Source organism: Rhinatrema bivittatum, chromosome 10 (genome assembly GCF_901001135.1).
Source record: "Rhinatrema bivittatum chromosome 10, aRhiBiv1.1, whole genome shotgun sequence".
Classification (NCBI taxonomy): domain Eukaryota; kingdom Metazoa; phylum Chordata; class Amphibia; order Gymnophiona; family Rhinatrematidae; genus Rhinatrema; species Rhinatrema bivittatum.
The window spans coordinates 74,229,489-74,247,740 of record NC_042624.1 but is presented as its reverse complement, the minus strand read 5'-3'; the positions used below and the strand labels follow the sequence as shown (position 1 = coordinate 74,247,740).

General features: G+C 41.6%; 1 protein-coding gene across 1 annotated transcript in view; it reads left to right on the top strand.

The window, feature by feature from the left end:
• The window catches only part of EDEM3 (ER degradation enhancing alpha-mannosidase like protein 3), a 93,800-nt gene that overhangs the window by 52,108 nt on the left and 23,440 nt on the right, over positions 1 to 18,252 (top strand). The window contains exons 14-19 of the mRNA XM_029617611.1: positions 5,819 to 5,981; positions 6,705 to 6,859; positions 10,676 to 10,823; positions 14,199 to 14,393; positions 14,519 to 14,684; positions 17,272 to 17,457. Of these exons, the coding sequence (XP_029473471.1) occupies positions 5,819 to 5,981; positions 6,705 to 6,859; positions 10,676 to 10,823; positions 14,199 to 14,393; positions 14,519 to 14,684; positions 17,272 to 17,457 (1,013 nt within the window). The remainder of the gene's footprint in view (positions 1 to 5,818; positions 5,982 to 6,704; positions 6,860 to 10,675; positions 10,824 to 14,198; positions 14,394 to 14,518; positions 14,685 to 17,271; positions 17,458 to 18,252) is intronic.

Here is an 18,252-nt window from a genome sequence, read left to right as displayed (position 1 = left end):
GAGCAGCCGCATTGCAGCCTGGATGACTGGCTTATTCATGCAAAATCAAATAACCTCTGTCGACAATCAGTACAGAAGGTACCAGTGCGCTTGAAGTCTGTAGGATGGGTGGTGAACCTAACAGCAAGCCATTTAGTCCTCTTGCAAACTCTGGAGTATCTGGGACCTCATTCAACATACTAGAGGAGAGAGTGTTTCTCACGGAGAGAGATTTCTGAAACTGCAGAGTCAGATTAGGCTTCTGCTAGAGCTTTTGGTGCCCAGGGTCTGGGATTATTTATGGCATCAACATTGGAATTAATGCATTGGACGTTTGCACATATGCGGCCTCTGCAGGGGCTCTTCTCCCGCTGGAATCAGTTATTGGAAGAGTTTCATCTTCCTCTTCCGTAAGAGGGGGAAGCCAGAGACAGTCTTTTGTGGTGCTTACTTGCACCAATCTCAAGCGTGGTGCGGAATTGGAGATTCCAAATTGGATAATAGTCACCTCCGAAGCACACCGTTCTGAATGGAGGGTGGTGTAGCAAGATCAGTCAGCGCAGGGCCAGTGGTTGAAACAGGAGGCGTCATAGCCTATCAATTGGTTAGAGACGAGCGGTGCATTTCACGTTGCTTGCCTGTCAGCCAAGGTTACGCGGCCATCCAGTACAGATCCTATCGGACAATGTGATGATGGTGGACTATGTCAACTGACAAGGCGGAATCAAGAATCAGGCAGTGATTCGAGAGGCATGGGAGTTGATTCTCTGGGCAGAACAGCACTTGGAATAGCTGGCAGCATTTCACTTTGCCGGAGTGAACAATGTTCAGGCGGATTTTAGCTATCGGAGAAAGTTAGACCTCAGGAAAATGGGAGCTGTCGGAGGCAGCAATGTGTCTCATTCATGGAAGAAGGGGATAACCTGACCAAAGGGAATACCAAGATGTTGTGGTTTTACAGCCCCTGAACAGAACATGGTACAAAGGAATCTGAGCTCTGGTGCTGCCGTGGACTCGAGGATTCTTCTTTGTCTTCCCTCCCATGGCCTCTGGTGGACAAGGGATTACGGCAGATAGAGAAACATCCAGGCAACTTGATCCTGGTAGCGCCAGAGAGGCCACATCGACCATGCTTCCCAGATCAATATGGCCATAGATGATCCCCTGAAGTTTGGACATCGGTCAACTGTTTTCCACCAGGGCCCAATATTTTTGGGTCAGGCGGCTCACTTCTGTTTCGTGGTTTTGCTTCTGAGAGGAGACAACTGAGATGGAGGGGATATTCCAAAGCAGTTACTTCCACCTTCTACATCCTTAACGTATGTGTGAATTTGGAAGATCTTTGAATCCTGGTCTGCAGTTCACAGAGTGCAGCTTCAGTTGGTTTAGGTACAGTGTCATATATTTTGACTTTCCTACAGAAAGATTCTGGTCAAGAAACTGGCCTTTAACTCTCTGAGTGTCCAGGTAACGACATTGGGTTATCTCCTGGGTAAGGTGCAAGAGTATCCTCTGTCTGCACATCTGGATGTTATATGGTTCCTTCAGGGAGCTAAGAACTTAAGTTCTCAGGTGTGGAACATTTGTCCATCTTGGAATCTGAATCTAGTCCTTAGAGGATTGTGTGAGGCTCAGTTTAGTGATTCAAAGAGAACTACAGTTAAGGACTTGACTCTTAAAGTGGTTTTCTTGGTGACTTTTTGTTCAGCCAGGAGAATTTTGGCGCACCAGGCGCTATCATGTCAAGATCCCTTCCTACAAATGTCTGATTCGGGGTTATCTTTATGCATGGTGCCTTCTTTTCTGCCTGAGGTAATCTCGGCGTTCCATCTTAGACAGTAGAGCTTCCAGCTTTTATGGATTTGGATTTCTCTACACCTCATGTAGGGGAGCTTAGGCTCTTAGATTGGAGGCATGCCTTATTGATGTATCTAAAGGTCACTTATGATTTCTATAGATTGCATCACCTCTTTATAAATCGTATCACCTCTTTGTATTGTGGAGTGGTCCAAAGAAGGGAAATAAGTCGTCTAAGGCTACAATTGTGCGTTGGCTGAAGGAAATGATAGTCGTCTTTCATTTCTAAAGGGCACCCGCTACCGGAGGGTTTAGGGGTGCATTTGACATGTTCTCAGGCGACTTCCTGGGCTGAGTCACAGCATATGTCACCACGTGAAATTTGCTGAGTGGCTACTGGGAATTTGTTGCCCACTTTTGCTAGACATTATCGCTTGGATGGCTGGGCTCCAGTTTCCATGTGCTTTAGTGAGAGTGTTCTATGAGCAGAACTCTCCACATCCCATTCAAGTTAAAGGAAGCTTAGGTACATCCCAGGAGTCTGGACTGATCTGGGTACGTATAGGGAAAGGAAAATTGGTTCTTACCTGCTAATTTTCGTTCCTGTAGTACCACAGATCAGTCCAGAGACCTGCTTATTTACTGGGGGGGGGAGAGTCCCCCGCTCGTACTGTTGCTTTGCATATAGTGCGGAGTTGGAGATTTTTAATGCTGATCGCGTATGTTAAATTTGGGAAATGAGTTTCCATTGTCTTTTTGGGCAACTTCAACTTCTTCCGGCTTGTTGAAGGAGAGCAAGTTTGCTTAAAAGCTTGCTTAGAAATTTATGGTTGTTGTCATCTTGGCTTGGGTACAGGTCAATACTGAGGGACTACAGGTGGCACACTGGGTTATTATGTACAATGTCAATGAAACTTTATCTGTCTCCATCTGCTGGTAGGTGGGCAAAACCCAGGAGTCTGGACTGATCTGTGGTACTACAGGAATGAAAATTAGCAGGTAAGAACCAATTTTCCTTTTCATAGCTCTTGATGTAACTGATTTTCAAAAGGATAGAAACCATATGGTGTCGGTCCAGAGGATGGTCAGTGGTCTTCATTACAAAGCATATGGGGACAGAGTTAAAGATCTTAGGGGAAAGATGGGAAAGGGGAGATATAAGATGCATTTAAATACCTCCAAGTTATCAATGCATAGGTTGCAGGCTTCTTTCAATGGAAAGGAGGTTCTGAAACTAGGTCGTGGGTGAAAGGGGACAGACTGAGGAGTAATCTAAAGAAATATTTCTTTACAAAAAGGGCGGTAAATGCTTGGAACAGCCTTCCACTGGAAGTAGTGGAGACTAGGACAGTATCTGAATTCAAGAAAGCATGAGACAAGCCCAGGGGATCTCTGAGGGAGTGGCAGGGATTGTGTGGATGAGCAGACTGGATAGGCCGTATGGTCTTTTTCTGCAGTCATGTCTTTTTCAAGTCTTCTGCTTTTCTGCAAAGCATCTGCTAAAAGTCTGGTGGTGGTTTTCTGCCAGGTTGCTAACCTGGAACATTTTTTGAACTTTTCCCCTATTGCAGCTGGAATGTAATGTGGAGACTGCTGCCTGGTACCTTTTTCTTTTTAGAAAATGACCTCTGAAGTCTCTTTTGAGATTCAGTTAAAAGATGGGAAACCGAGTAGGACTGAATGGTCAGTTGTTTTTTTTTTCAGTGGAGAAAGATGTGCCCCAGAGATTTTTACTAGGACCTGTGTAACTTATTTATTAATGATCTGGAAAAGGGAGCAATGCGTGAGGTGATCACATTTACAAATGACAAAAAATATTCAAAGTAGTTAAAACATGAGCAGCTGAGAAGCGTGTAAGAATGGGGAAGTGGGCATTTTATACAGAAATTTAGTCAACAGCTTAGAGCATTTTCTGGGTAAAGCGGTAAAGAAATTTTAACAAACTAAACTAAAATATATAAGTAGCAGATGACATAATATGGGCAAAAGCAAAGTGATGCACATCATATGTGAATTACAGTTTTCTACTCTCCGGGAAGCTGGTGGAGTTTCCTTCTGAATGTTTACCTGAGTAAAAAAAAACTCTTTAATTATTGCCACCTATAGGTACACAATGCTGGCTTCCATATTGGGAGTTACCACTCAGGAAAAGGACCTTGGAGTCATTGAGACACAATCTGGATAGCAAAGTTAGCCGGATAAAACTTACTTTGGAGGCATATTCAATATTGCAGCCACTCTACTGAATATAGCCGGCTATCTTAATTAGTTATCCAGCTAACTTTAGTACAGCTCTTTGACTCAACCAGTCTTAGCTGGCTAAATCATCCAGCTAGTTCTGAATATTGGAGTTAATTGGTTATCTTAGCCAGCTAATTCAACTCCTCCCAGTTATGCCCTGGACCACCCCTAATTTATCTGGCTCATTCTAGCCTCCTAATTTATTAGCCGGCTAGAATTTAGACAGATAAAGGCTAAATATAGCCAGGTAAGCCATTTAGACGGATAACTATTATGTTATCCGTCTAAATGGCTTTTGAATATGGACCTAATTGTGGACAATACATGGAAATCCTCAGCTTAGTGAACAGCAGAAGTGAAAAAGCAAATAAAATGTTAGGAATTATTCAGTCTCATTTTTGTTCTCTGTTCCTTTCTATTATATTGCTTGAGTATTCTCTGCAGTGCTGCTCTTCCTGTCTCAAACAAGATACAGCAGAACTATAAAAGATACAGAGAAGGGTAACGAAGTATAAAGGGGATGGAATGGCTCCCTTATGAAGAAGGACTAAACAGGTTAGGGGGTGTTTAGCTTGGAGAGGCGGCGACTGATAAGGGGATATGATAGAGGTTTATAAAAGTGCACAGTATGGAACAAGTCAATAGAGAACTGTTATTTATCCTATGACCAGGGGGTAGTTTATGATACTAGCAGGTAGTAGATGTAAAATACATCATGGATAATACGTTGAAATCCTCTGCTCAGTGTGCAGCAGCAGCCAAGAAAGCAAACAGAATGCTAGCTAATATTAGAGAATACCATAATGCCCCTGTATCACTCCTTGTGTGCTGTGTGCAGTTCTGGTCACCGCATCTGAAAAAAGATACAGCGTAACTAGAAAAGGTCCAGAGAGGGCAGCCAAAATGATGAAAGGATTCCTCTATGAGATTAGGACTCTTCAGCTTAGAGAAGAGACAGCTGAGGGGGAGATATGATAGAGGTCTATAAATGATGAGCGGAATGGAACAGGTAAATTCAAATCGGTTTACTCTTTCAAAGAGTGCAAAGGCTAGGGAACACAAAATGAAGTGACTAGGGGGATACATTCAAGACAAATAGGAAAAATGTTTTTACTCAATGCATAATTAAACTCTGGAATTTATTGCTGGAGGATATGGTAGAAGCTGTTAATGTAGCTAGATTTAGAAAAACGTTTGGACAAGGTCCTGGAGGAAAAGTTCATAAACCATTAATTAAGGTGGACTTGAAGAAATCCACTGCTTATCCCTGGGATAAGCAGCATGGACTCTGTCAACCAGGTACTTGTGACCTGGACTGACCACTGTTGGAAACAGGATTCTGGGCTTGATGAACTTTTTTGGTCTGCCCGAGTATGGTGAATCTTATGCAAAGTATTTTTTCAATCAGCACACAAGCTGTGGAATTGTTGCCAACAGATGTGGTCTAATTTAATAGTATAGCTGGCTTTCAAAAAGGTTTGAACATGTTTCTGGAGGACAAGATATAGAGATTACATTGGAGTGAGCAACAGGAACTGGATCTGCCGGATTAGTCACTGTCAGAGACAGGTTACTGAGCTTGATGGTCCATTGGTCTGACCCAGCATGGCACCTCTTATGTTCTTCTTTCCTCAAATGTTTTAAGGATACTGATTGATCCATTCATTATCATATTGGTGAGAGATTATGCAAAAATGTGTTGCTCTGGAAATCTAAAATATACTAAAACATGCTAGTTTTGCAGTATTTTAACAATTTTAATGCAGTCTCATTAACTTTCCTTTCCTGGAATTCTATCTAGAATGGACTCTTTCTTCCTGGCTGAGATGTTTAAGTATCTTTATCTTCTGTTTTCTGAGAAAGACAATCTCATTTTTGATATTGAAGATTATATTTTTACCACTGAGGCTCATCTCTTACCACTGTGGCTTTCTACTGCAAATCAACCTGCCAGAAAAAATGTGGTATGTAACTATTGCATTTTACTCACGCTTGAAAGTTCAACATTATGTTTGTAAAGAATACTCTTAATTCCTCACTTTTTCTGCCAGGGGCTTTTCTGTATGTCCTCTTTTACGGGGTCCTGTGGAGCAATTTCCCAATTTCAGCAGGGGGAGGGGGTCAGGCAGCAACCTTTTTGCACGGCAATATTCTAGTTGCCACCGAAAAATACGAGGAATATTGAATGGCCTTAAATGCGTGCCTGCTGGAGAGCTTTGTGGTCCAGCAGCAACTCTGAAGTGAGTTGGAGGACAGCAGCTGGAATCGGTCCACGGAGAACAGAACTTTTAGGGTAAAAGGTATTCTCCCTTTTCGCAAATGCATAGCATTATATATTAGCTTTTCCTTTTGAGTCGATGGGAGTTGACTTCCTCTTTAATGAGCAAGTAACTGCTGTATTATAGTAATCTTTGCTTTTTATTTTATTTAATTCTGAATGCCCTGTCAGTTGCTTAGGCAGTGCCCTACAGGAAAATCAAAAGCAGCTCTACCTGTTAGTCACACTCCAGTTCTTCTGTTTAGTGTTGACCACCGTTAGACTTCTTTGAAACTCGCTTGCAGGCCTGTTTTGTTCAAATTATATTTTTGTTAGTGCTTGTGCATCAGAATTTAACTGTACATTTTTGTTGATAAATGTAGGATTCACTTGTATTCATTTTGAATTGATTTCTGATTAATCTTTTCAGACCACGGAATATACAGAAATCGATGACAATAACTTTGACTGGTCATGCCCAAATACCCAGATTCTCTTCCCGAACGACCCTATGTATGCTCAGAGCATCCGTGAGCCCTTGAAAAATGTGGTGGATAAGAACTGTCCTAAGAGTGCTGCCAGGGTGTAAGATATATCATATATATTTATATATATGTGTGTGTACACATATATAAACGTATTATTTTAACCTTCATTTCACATTTTTCTTTGTTGACAAGCAGGTGCAACAAGTCCTTACAGTTGGGTCACATAAATGACTTGTACCGGCATGAAGGACATCTTCCAGAGCTCGCTAAGAAAGTTTTTCAGTATGTTTGTGGGTTTCCTGTGCACTGCCAGACCTGCAGAGAACATCAGTTTCTATATCTTCCTGCATTGCCCCCACAGCCATTTTAGTCCACTAGTATTTTTGGTGATTTTTTTCCCCTGGTGCTACTCTCTCAAGCATCCCTTTCACTGAGCAGTTTTGGGTTTGATTTGTTTGGGATCTTGCCAGGTACTTTGTAACCTGGATTGGCCACTTTTAGAAACAGGATAATACTGGTCTTGATGGACCCAGGATGGCAAGTTCTTAGGATATTAGGACTAGCATTAAAATAATATAGCCAAACATTGGCAACTATGAGAAACAGCAGAGACATAGGCCCCACACCTTCACTTATTTTCCTCATTAGCCAAAAGGCAGTCTTTAAAACCTTTCTAAAGGTCAACAAATCCCACGTTTAGCGCACAACTTGAGGAAAATTATCCCACAATACAGGGACTTAACACATGCTTTCATAAATTTTGTTACTGTTTTTGCTTCTGCCACCAACACTGGGAGGCCATTCTATACATTCACATCATCTGATTCCCTTGCTGTGGTCAAGAAACAAGCTAGCTGCCTCAAGAGATGCTCGAAGTGCTTTCAGAAGATATCCCTGACAGATCATCACACTGGCATCTCTTTGTGTGGCTTCTGCTGCTGCTTAGAGAGGTTCAAATCTAGCAAGAAAGGCTCTGTACCCACTTCTCTGGTACAGTAATGTCAGAGCTGTCATAGAAACCCAAGGAGAACACCCAGAGCCAGCTAAGGTTGTACCTTACTAAAGTATTTCTCAATTGCTTTGGCATTTAGTGCTTGGTTTATTTATTTATTTTTTTAATTTGAAGATCACCCTTAATTAGGGAGTCCCATCCATGTGGCTCATTGCATCTTCTTATCAGAGAAAGCAAACTTGATAACTTGTAACAGATGTGCCATGATGACAGAAGTGCAACAAGTCACACAACCCACTTGCTCCCTGTTGGGACTTGCTTGAGTATACAGTAAATTAAGGAGTAGTGGGTCTGATGGCATGCGAGGAAACCCTCTTGTATACTGTTAGATTTTCCTAGAAAACTCCGGGAGTCCACCGGGACTGAATCACATGGCTCGTTGCATCATCATCTCTGATAACAATGCAGGCACTGAAAGTTCTACCAAACACGTTTTTATGGAATAATGTAAACTCGGGTAAGCAGGTTTGCTGTTTTATGCTGGGGTTTGCATTATTCCATAAAAACATGGTTGGTAGAACTTTCAGTGCCTGCTAGTAGTTTATACTTCGTTTCCAAAGATACCAATCTTATTGTCCACTGTGTTTCAGGTTCACTTGTATCAGCCAAGCAAATGGGTGCCCTTGTAGCAGCTATCATAGCTCTGATTATATGTACAAGGTCGCTTAGCAATCCAGCTGAATGTGGGCTTTACATTGCCCAGGTGTGAATTTCAACTTCATTGCATTAACCCTTGTCCTAGAGCCGCCTTTCCTTTGAAAAAGGCTCACCTGTGCATGAAAGTCTTTGAGGAGTTTGAATATCTCTATCATATCTCGCCTTTCCTTTGAGTTTTATACATGATTAGATCTTTAAGTCTGTCCCCATATGCTTTAGAACGAAGACCACTGAACCAGTTTACTAGCTATCCTCTGGACCGACTCCATCCTGTTCATATCCTTTTGAAGGTGCAGTCTCCAGAATCATGCACAGTATTCCAAGTGAGCTCTCACCAGGGACCTATACAGGGCAATATCTCCTCCATTTTTCTGCTGACCTTTCCTCTCCCTATGCAGCCAAGCATCTTTCTGGCTTTTATTATCGCTTTATCCACCTGTTTGGCCACCTTAAGATAATCAGATATAATTACCCCCAGCTCCTGCTTTTCCTTTGTGTTTAGAAGAGTTCTATCACAAGCATATCTTTAAAAAAAAAAAAAAAAAGTCTTGTCCCCCTGTTTTACCGTATTTGCTATTTTTTCTTGTATTTGAATTTTTGCATTCCTACTTACTTCCCCAGCTTCTCTTAATCTTTCCAGATATATTCTCTTATTTTCCTCTTTCTGCGATCTCTTATAGTTTATGAATGCTAACCTTTTCTCCCTTACCTTTTCAGCTGCTTCTTTAGAAAATCATATCTGTCTTTTTCCTCTTCCTTTTATTTACATTCCTAACAAAAAGATTAGTTGCCCTTATGATATCTCCTTTTAGTTTTGCCCACTGCCCTTCTACTTCCCCTAAAGTTTTCCATCCATCTAATGACTCCTTGAGGTACTCCTGCATTTTGAGAGAGTTTTCCTGAAATCTAGGGCCCTCATCTTAGAATGAACCTTCAACTCTTGCATCCTAATATTGTACCACAACATCCGGTGATCACTGGATCCCAGATGATCATCCACTGCAACATCAGAAATACTGTCCCCATTGGTAAGCACCAGGTCCAGTATCGCCCCCCTCCCGTCTGGGTTCCATTAACCAGCTTACAGAAGAGTTCTTGCAGAGAATCCAGAATCTCCCTGCTTCTAGAAGATACTTTCTCCCATCTCATTGTAGTTATGTCAGACTAAAAAATGTTCTGATGCTAACTAAATGTAGATTTCTTGGTGACCAGATGTCCATTCTCCTTTGCTGACGTGTCCAGTAATGTATAAAACATTGATTGGAGTATCATGCAGAAAGAAGTATGCTATGGAAAGTAATGTGCACAAAGCTAGTAGGATTCCTGTTCAGCACTGTTGGCCACAGGCCATTTGGCAACATACAGTAATAAATGAACAGTTGTGGTGTATCAGCAAGTGTTATACGTTACAAATTTGTCTTGTGAGAGCATTTTATTTTTCATGGTTCATAGATGAGAGATCAGGTAATTGTGGTTCTGTTCTTTGACATCTTCAAAGAACTGTACTCATCCAAACTGAAATAACCATTGGTCAGCAAAAGATATCCACCAGTTATGTTAAGGTGGATTCAGACAGTGGTGTCACATATTTCTGTCATAGGTACAATTTGTAATCTACAATAGCATATTTGGTAAAGCTTCTTGGTGGCTACATTGGGATCTAGAGTGCGGGATATGAATAAGAATTGCTTTCAGTATCAGTACTACAATACTGAATAGTTACATCAAAGCAGCTATCCATGATCTGTTTGAAGATTTTGCAGTTGTAGAAAACTGTAAGGTATCTACATACTTCCTGTATAATGTTCCAGAAAGTGCACCACCCTCCAGATCTTTGAGGTCAATTTTCAGGCAGCCCGCCAGGGCTAAAGAATGCTTGTACCTCATGCCCACGGTTTTCAGTGCGGACCTGTGAGCATATGCCGTCTTTTGAAAACTTTGCAGGATGGTCCGAAGTGCACACAGGACTTAAACGCAGAGCAGCTGTAATTTTCAGTTTGTCGATTGACGTGTATACTTTGGAAGATTGAGAGTATGTGTGTAAATCCTTACCATTTGGATTGTGGGTAGGGGTGCATGCAAAATTGAGTTGGGTCTAAACAGCTGTGTTTATAAAAATAGGCAATTCAAAGTTATATTTTAGTGTAACTGCTTTAGAGCACTGCCTAAACAAAAAAAAAGTTTAAAAATGTCCATTACAGCAGCTATTTTATTGAAATCTTGTTGCTTTCTGCCTTTTGACAGAGAGGAGAGTTCTGGACTCAGGCCTCCGTTGAGAGCTCGAGATTTCATGGCCAGTAATCCTGAGCATTTGGAGCTACTGAAGAAGATGGGAGTTAGTTTGATTCACCTCAAAGATGGGAGAGTCCAGTTGGTACAGCATGCCAACCAAGTAAGGGCCATTGTGTTTGCCTCGCCTGTTTCTGTGCAGTTCAGTGCTTGTATAGTGTTGACAGATTGCATTTAATGGGTATTTGAAATGTTTGTATTTGTGACTAGGTTTAGGTCTTACATTGACTACATAAGAGAGCTTCAGACATATACAATTTTAATTCTCAAATTAAAAATCATTTCTAATATATAATATTAATATTTATGCTGTGTTGGTTTTAGACTGCTTTGCTCACTCTCCTTTGTGGAGATGAGGCTTGGGGTCTGGGCAGTCACTTCACGCTCCTTCGATGGAGGTGGCTGGTGGAGGGCTTGGTGCCCGAGAAGTCAGATTCTCACAGGTCCCCTGCATAGAGTTAGCAGCTGGCACCACTCCTCGGTTTGTGATAATTTGCTAAGGCAGTGGCTGGATTGGACCACTCTGCCTGTGGTAACTCGGGGGTCAGGAGGGGAATGGAGAATAGACACAAGGTTCATAGATAAGGTGGCGATATTAAACCCCTTTTTTCATGATGGATGATATACATCAAGCTTTCTTATTCATAAGAGTTAAAATGAAAGGCTAATTGATTTTTCTTAAACACTGCCCCTCCTCCCCCCCCCTCCCCAAATACAAAACCTCAAATTACATCAAGCAAAGTAGAAACTCCAGTCAGGAGTGGAAAGAAGGTAGCCCCTCTGGATATGTCTGACATTGCTTACCAGAAGAATAAAAACTGATTTCAGTAGTCCACTTTTGTAGAAGTCGTGAACAATCTTGAGCTTTCCTTCAAAGGAAAGAAGCAAAGGAACTAGCAGGAAATGTGATTGTCATGGTGACATTAAAGATGTAAGACACCCCCCCGTTTGCAGCGTGCATATTTTTACCCTACATAAAAAAGTGGTGGGGAGAGGTCAGAGGAGGGAAGAATTCATGGTGATTGCATTTTCAAATTGCTGGGCATGCTGTGTACTCGTCTCAGTGCAGGTGCAAAGTGTGCAACTGCTTTGCATACACGTTTGTGTGCACCAGTGGGGGTGTTCAAAATGAGCTTGCTGCCCCGCAGGTAGATTGCAAGTCCTTCCTGAAATTGATTTTCAAAACCACACAAAACTGATTTCTTATTCTAACATTGAGGTTCAGAGGGATAAATGTCCTGCTGAATATCCCTAAATAACTTTGAAACCCAATTGGCTATGTTTGAATATTGACAGTTTAGGCTTCAGTTATATATATATACCAGCATAACTTTAACTTTAATCGACTATTTTCAAAGAATGCAGCCAGCTAAGTAGCAATTCCAAGCGAACAAAAAACGAATGGGCTTGCTGGCCTAATCCCCTTCCCCCTTCCATCCCAAACAAATGTTGGCCCCTTTTGCAGCCAATCCACCCAAACTCCCCTAAAATAGTTACAAATCCCCCTGTAGCCCTTGTGGGAGAAGTGATTGATAAATTTAGAAATAAATTGTTGTGGGCCTATGAGCTCAAAAGGCCTCCCTTCTCGGTCACCCTCCCCCTAAATTGGCCAAATAAAATAATTAGGAAGTCTTCCTCCAGAAGGCCACCACTCCCCACACCTGTCAACCCAACCCCTCCTGCCCTGCCTGGTACCTCCTTACCAGCTGAAAGTTCAGAACAGTTGTCCAGCTCTCGACACATCCAACACTGGACACTTCGGGAGCTGAGCAATTGTTCTGAGCTCGTAGCTTGTAGTAAGGGTTTTGGGGTGTACTGGATGGGTCAGGTTGGATTGCTAGGAGGAGCCATCCTAATTATTTTATTTAACCAATTTAGTGCAGGGGGAGGAAAGTATTTCAGGCCTGTAGGCCTACAACTATTTGTAACTATTTTGGGGGGGTTGTACCACAAAAGTTATCATGTTCCCAGGTAACATAAACTATGCTGTTGGTTATGTCTTGAGTTACCCAAATAACTTACTAGGCTAACCCAAAAAATCGGATTAGCCAAATGTTATTCAGCAAACTGCTTCATCCTGAAATGCGTCCCAGATATAAAAGATTATCTAAATAGATTTTAACATTTATCCAGATAAGTACTGACTATATTCAAAACTTGGCATTTATCCAGACACCTCAACAATTATCCAGATAAATGCCTTAAAATATTGACTTCCCTGTGTTTAATTGTATACAAATCCATTTCAATTTTAGTTATATGAAATTTTCAAAACTGACAGGAAAAAAAGATTCTTAAATTATATGCTTTCGGATACATTTTTAAAACCCAGCATGCGGAAATCCCGGGAGATACGTGCATGGCTGGGCCAAGCGCACGCCGAGCGCATTTTCAGATTGGACCGATCACACGTGTATCTCCTGGTACACACGGAAGACCCAGGGTTTTGAAAAAGGGCGGGGCGGAGGCTGGCCGGCACAGCGCCATTAGGTGCTGACCCGGTGAAGTGCACGCCGGCAGCCAGCTGGCACACGGAATTTACTCCTGCTCCGTCGAGCGGGTTAATTCTGAAACAAAAAAAAATAGGATAGTTAGGGTGGGTTTAGATGTCAGGGAGGAGAGGGTAAAAGGAAGGATAGGCAGGGGGATAGGGAACTGGGCAAAGGCCCAATTGCGTCGCCACGTGTGTTAAATCCCTCCACCTGTGCGCACGAGTGGGTACCCGTGCGCACATGATGACGCCAATACAAAATTGGGCACGCGTGTGCTCGCAGCTATCAGGTTTTATAACATGTGCGCAGCGACGCACGTATGTGTTAAAATCAGCACACTACTTTAAAAATGTACTCCTCTATGCTTATTTTTGTAAGTTCTGGTGCTTTTTACTGCTGGAGTGTGTGGTAGCATTTGTCTTGTGGTGTGCCCATGTGTAACTTATTGATTGCTTACAACTGCTGGGTTGAACATTCATTCTGCTTGGAAGGTCCCAGTGAGATAAATGGCTTCTGAAGTGGAATGTTAGAGCGAAGGATTCTAGACTTTTCCGTTTGAGTGCTGCATATTTATATCTTGTTATCCCATCTGAATTTTTTTATTTTGAGTTTTGAATATTTAAAGCCTAATTTGCTACAAAATTCAGATACACACCAGCTCAGAGTTCCAGAAAACCTCAAACCAACCAATAAGGCTGGTCAGTTTAGGCCTTTACAGTGAAGAAACCAATTAAGGGAGTCAAATACTAAAGTTTGAATTGAGCCTTTCATCATTATCAAATGTTTTGTTTCCCTCAAACACATTTTTATCTTGGGTGTAGATTTGCAATTGGAAGTTTGACTACATTGCAGACTTTTACAGAAACTTACAATCTCAAATGAAGACCAGCATTTGGAACCAGGAAATAACCAGAGGGGGGGTGGGGAAATCCCAAATAAAATATTGCTAGAGAGAACCTGTGCTCATCCTTTCTTTTCCTTTGCAGGCAGCAAGTTCCCTGGATGCTGAAGACGGTTTGCGATTCATGCAGGAAATGATTGAGTTATCCAGCCAGCAGCAGAAAGAGCAGCAACTGCCACCTCGCGCTGTCCAAATAGTTTCTCACCCGTTTTTTGGCAGAGTGGTATTGACTGCTGGCCCAGCACAATTTGGAATGGACCTGTCCAAATATTTAGTGGGGGTGTGTATAATCTTCAGTTTAGTAAGAAGCTGAGGGTAGTCTGTCTGAAGGGTGACATGCAGAGGGGAAGAACAGGGTTAGAGGTTTATGGCGCCTGTAATCACTGAATGCTATATTTCAAACAGGCCAGAGGATTTGTGGCAGTTGGGGAGCCATACAACGGATGCTCGGAGATCACAAATCCTGGCACAATAAAAGGAAGGATTGCCTTGATACAGAGAGGCCAGTGCATGTTTGCTGAAAAGGCACGAAACATCCAGAAAGCTGGAGCAGTTGGGGGCATTGTTATTGGTAAATACCTTTTATTTTTTATCGAAGGTTTGATAGTGCTCACATGTGGAAACCTTTAATTGAATTTTAATTTCTATAATTTGTAAATAGGATAATGTCCTTAGCTCTTTAGTTCCAATAAGTTAGAGTTGATTGCAAATGAAAGGATTCATGTTGGAAGTATTTTACCTTTATTTTCATTTCAGTTTTTTAGTCAGGATGCAACATTGATAAATTGAATGCCACTATAACAGAATATCACAGTTTAGATTGTGCTATTCTAAATGTACTGCTTTTTCTTGTGATATCTGTTGCAGTTAAGTAATTGAATAGCTGGTTAAGGGCTAAATAGAAGTTAGAACATAAGATATGCCATGCTGGGTCAGATCAAGGGTCCATCAAGCCCAGTATCCTGTTTCCAACAGAGGCCAAGTCATAAGTACCTGGCAAGTACCCAAACATTCAAAAATCTCAAGCTACTATTGCTTATTAATTAATAGCAGTTTATGGATTTTTCCTCCAGAAACTTATCCAAACCTTTTTTTTAAACCCAGTTACACTAACTGCTGTAAGCACATCCTCTGACAATGAATTCCAGAGATTAACTATGCACTGAGTGAAAGAATTTTCTTCGATGTGTTTTAAATGAGCTATTTGCTAACTTCATGGAGTGCCCCCCAGTCCGATTTACATTAACTTGTTCAAGTCCTTTCATGATTTTGTAGACCTCTATCATATCCCCCCTCAGTTGTCTCTTCTCCAAACTAAACAGATCTTTTTATTATATGAAGACTAAATAGGACATTATCACTTTTTTTTTTTTAAAGTGCACTTTTTAAGCAGGTTGTGAAATGTAGTTCAGAGGTCATCAGAGTTGAAAGGATGAATGAATTGAGATCTTTATTTATTTATAGATATTTTGTATACCACCTATTACCAAGAGTGGCCTCAAGGGACAATACAATCAATTGCAACTGACATAAACTTATAGGGTTGATCAAATTCACAGCAGGTTAAATAACTCAAAGTCCTTGATCAGAATCGGGGGGCGTTAGATCAGGAGAATGGGGTCTGGAAGGTCCATTTGATTCTTTTTGAGCTTCCAGCTCAGTTGGAGCCAGCCTCTATTGAGGCTGTGGCACACCACGAGCCTTCGTTCCCAGATACCTGTGACTTTTAACCTAGGCCAGCTAATGCAGTGACAGTCCTCGGCCAGGAAGTACAGACCACGGTGCCCTCTAGAACAGGGGCAGGCAATTCAGTCCTCATGAGCCATCAACTATTCGGGTTTTCAGCATATTCCTAATGAATATGCATGTGATAGATTTGCATCTAGTTGTATGCAGATGTCTCATGCATATTCATTAGGGATATCCTAGAAACCCAACTAGTCAAGTGGCCCTCGAAGAACCTGTCTGCAGTAGATGCACTAGATGTCACTGTTGTTCAATGGCTGCCTCTGCAGCCTTCCCAGCCCTAGGCAGTTCAGGGAGTACAGCACAGGGCTCAGGAATTGAACCAAGAGCTCTTGCAGAGCAGCACATGGCACGGCCATTGGGCCAGCCCCTTTATAATTTGTGCAGCATTTTATGATCATAATTTTCTTCCATGCATCTAAGCAAACACCTCTGCACTCAAAGTCCAATCTGGATAGTGTCCTATAGTTCTCTACTTTTTAAATGGTCATTTTTACAAATAACTGCTTGCAGGGCCACAAATATTTTGTACCCAATTTTCAAAGGGAAACTTCCTGCAGAATTTCCCTGTGGAAAGCCCCTGGCGGGCCAGTGCCACAACAGATTACCAGGATGCTGGGCTTGATGGACCCTTGGTCTGACCCAGTATGGCATTTTCTTATGTTCTTATGAAAAGTACGTGAGGTAAAGCAGGTACAGGGATTTCAAACTGAAATCTCCACATATGCTTTTCTGGGCCCACTCCAAGTGCTGGCATTTTGCCCCCTCCCATGTGGTGGGGGGGGGGGGGGGAATATCCAGCGGTGATTTATCCATGGAAATACCTTTTGCTAACTGCCCCCTTAATCTTTTGAGCTCCTGTTTATAGCCCTTTGAAAATGCTCTCCATGTCTAAAATTGCCTGTAACTCCTTCCATGCTAGGAGATCAGTTCCCTCCTCATGTGGCTTGGGTAATGAATGAGTCTCACACGTACACAACTTCCCCATTTTGTAGTACCCCTGTCTGTCACACAGAAAGACCCCTAACTGCTTATGGCATTGGTTCTCCCTGAGCTGTAGCACTTCACTGCATCGTTAACTTAATTGACATGTGAAGTGACACCTCTAAATCTACATAATACAGAAAAGTGGTTTCTTTCTTTTGAGCATGCCTGTCTTCACTTAAATTGGATGTTATGATTTTCAGCTGCATTACATTAAGGGACTTTATTTTGTGTAATAAAACAAGCATACAAAAGTAAGGAATGAATGATTAACTGACTTGTTTGTAATTACTAAAACCTTCAAAGTATAAGATGTGAAATTTCAGGGAAGTGGGAAGGTTACTACACGGTACGATCTCTTTCAGTGATAAGAATACAGTTTTGATAAGGCTACAACCTAACGTCTTAATGCCATTTCTAATGGACAGATGACAACGAGGGCAGTAGTAGTGACACTGCTCCTCTTTTCCAAATGGCGGGTGATGGAAAGAATACGGACGACATCACAATTCCAATGCTGTTCCTGTTTAACAAGGAAGGTAGAATCATACTGGATGCCATCCGGGAATACAGGGAGGTAGAGGTTCTTCTGTCTGATAAAGCAAAAGACCAAGGTAAGAGCACCGCACCTAGATTTCCGGAAGAGAGCAGAGCGAATCTCAGGAAGTGCAGCTTGATAAGCCCCATCACAAGGGGCTCGTGATCCAGGCTCAAAATCAAACGTGACGCACGTTTCCAACCAGAAAATGTAAACTAGGGCTTTTTACCTTTTCCTGACTAAAATAGTTGCTTCAAGCTCCAAAATTAGGACTAAGGCAACAGTGTCCACCTCTTGTAATGTACTTGTGCCTTGATGATCCATCCTAACTGTGATTTTGAATAAGAGAAGTTACTGCTAAATTTTCCAGGATACGCAGTCATGCTTCTAAATCCAAAGTGAGATCTATAAAAAGTGGAGTGAATTTTCAAAGGTCACGGCTATGTTTCCAAATTTAGCAATCTAACTTTTTTGTTTTTTAGTTTAAATGGAGCCTCACCAAAAGGTTGTTAGGTCTTTCAACAGAAATGTATTTCCTCAAATTTGATATTTGTATTGAAAGAAAAATCCAATCAAAGAACAAACCACTTCCAATCCATATTAGCATCCACAGTTCCGAACAAATAATAGTGCTGCAAACTTTCATAATATGTGTGTAAATTATACGAGTATGTAAAGAACAAGTAAAAAAAAAAAAAAAAAAGAAACCTAAAGTAAATAGGGATTTGGACAACATAAATGTGCACCTCATATCACAAGCAACTCTCCATTGGAGTAAATGGAATTGGATCTGAATCAAGTGATATGGAACCCAAAATACTACAAACTAGTTGGGACTCGAATAAAGTAATAGTGTTGTAAAATGAGAAGA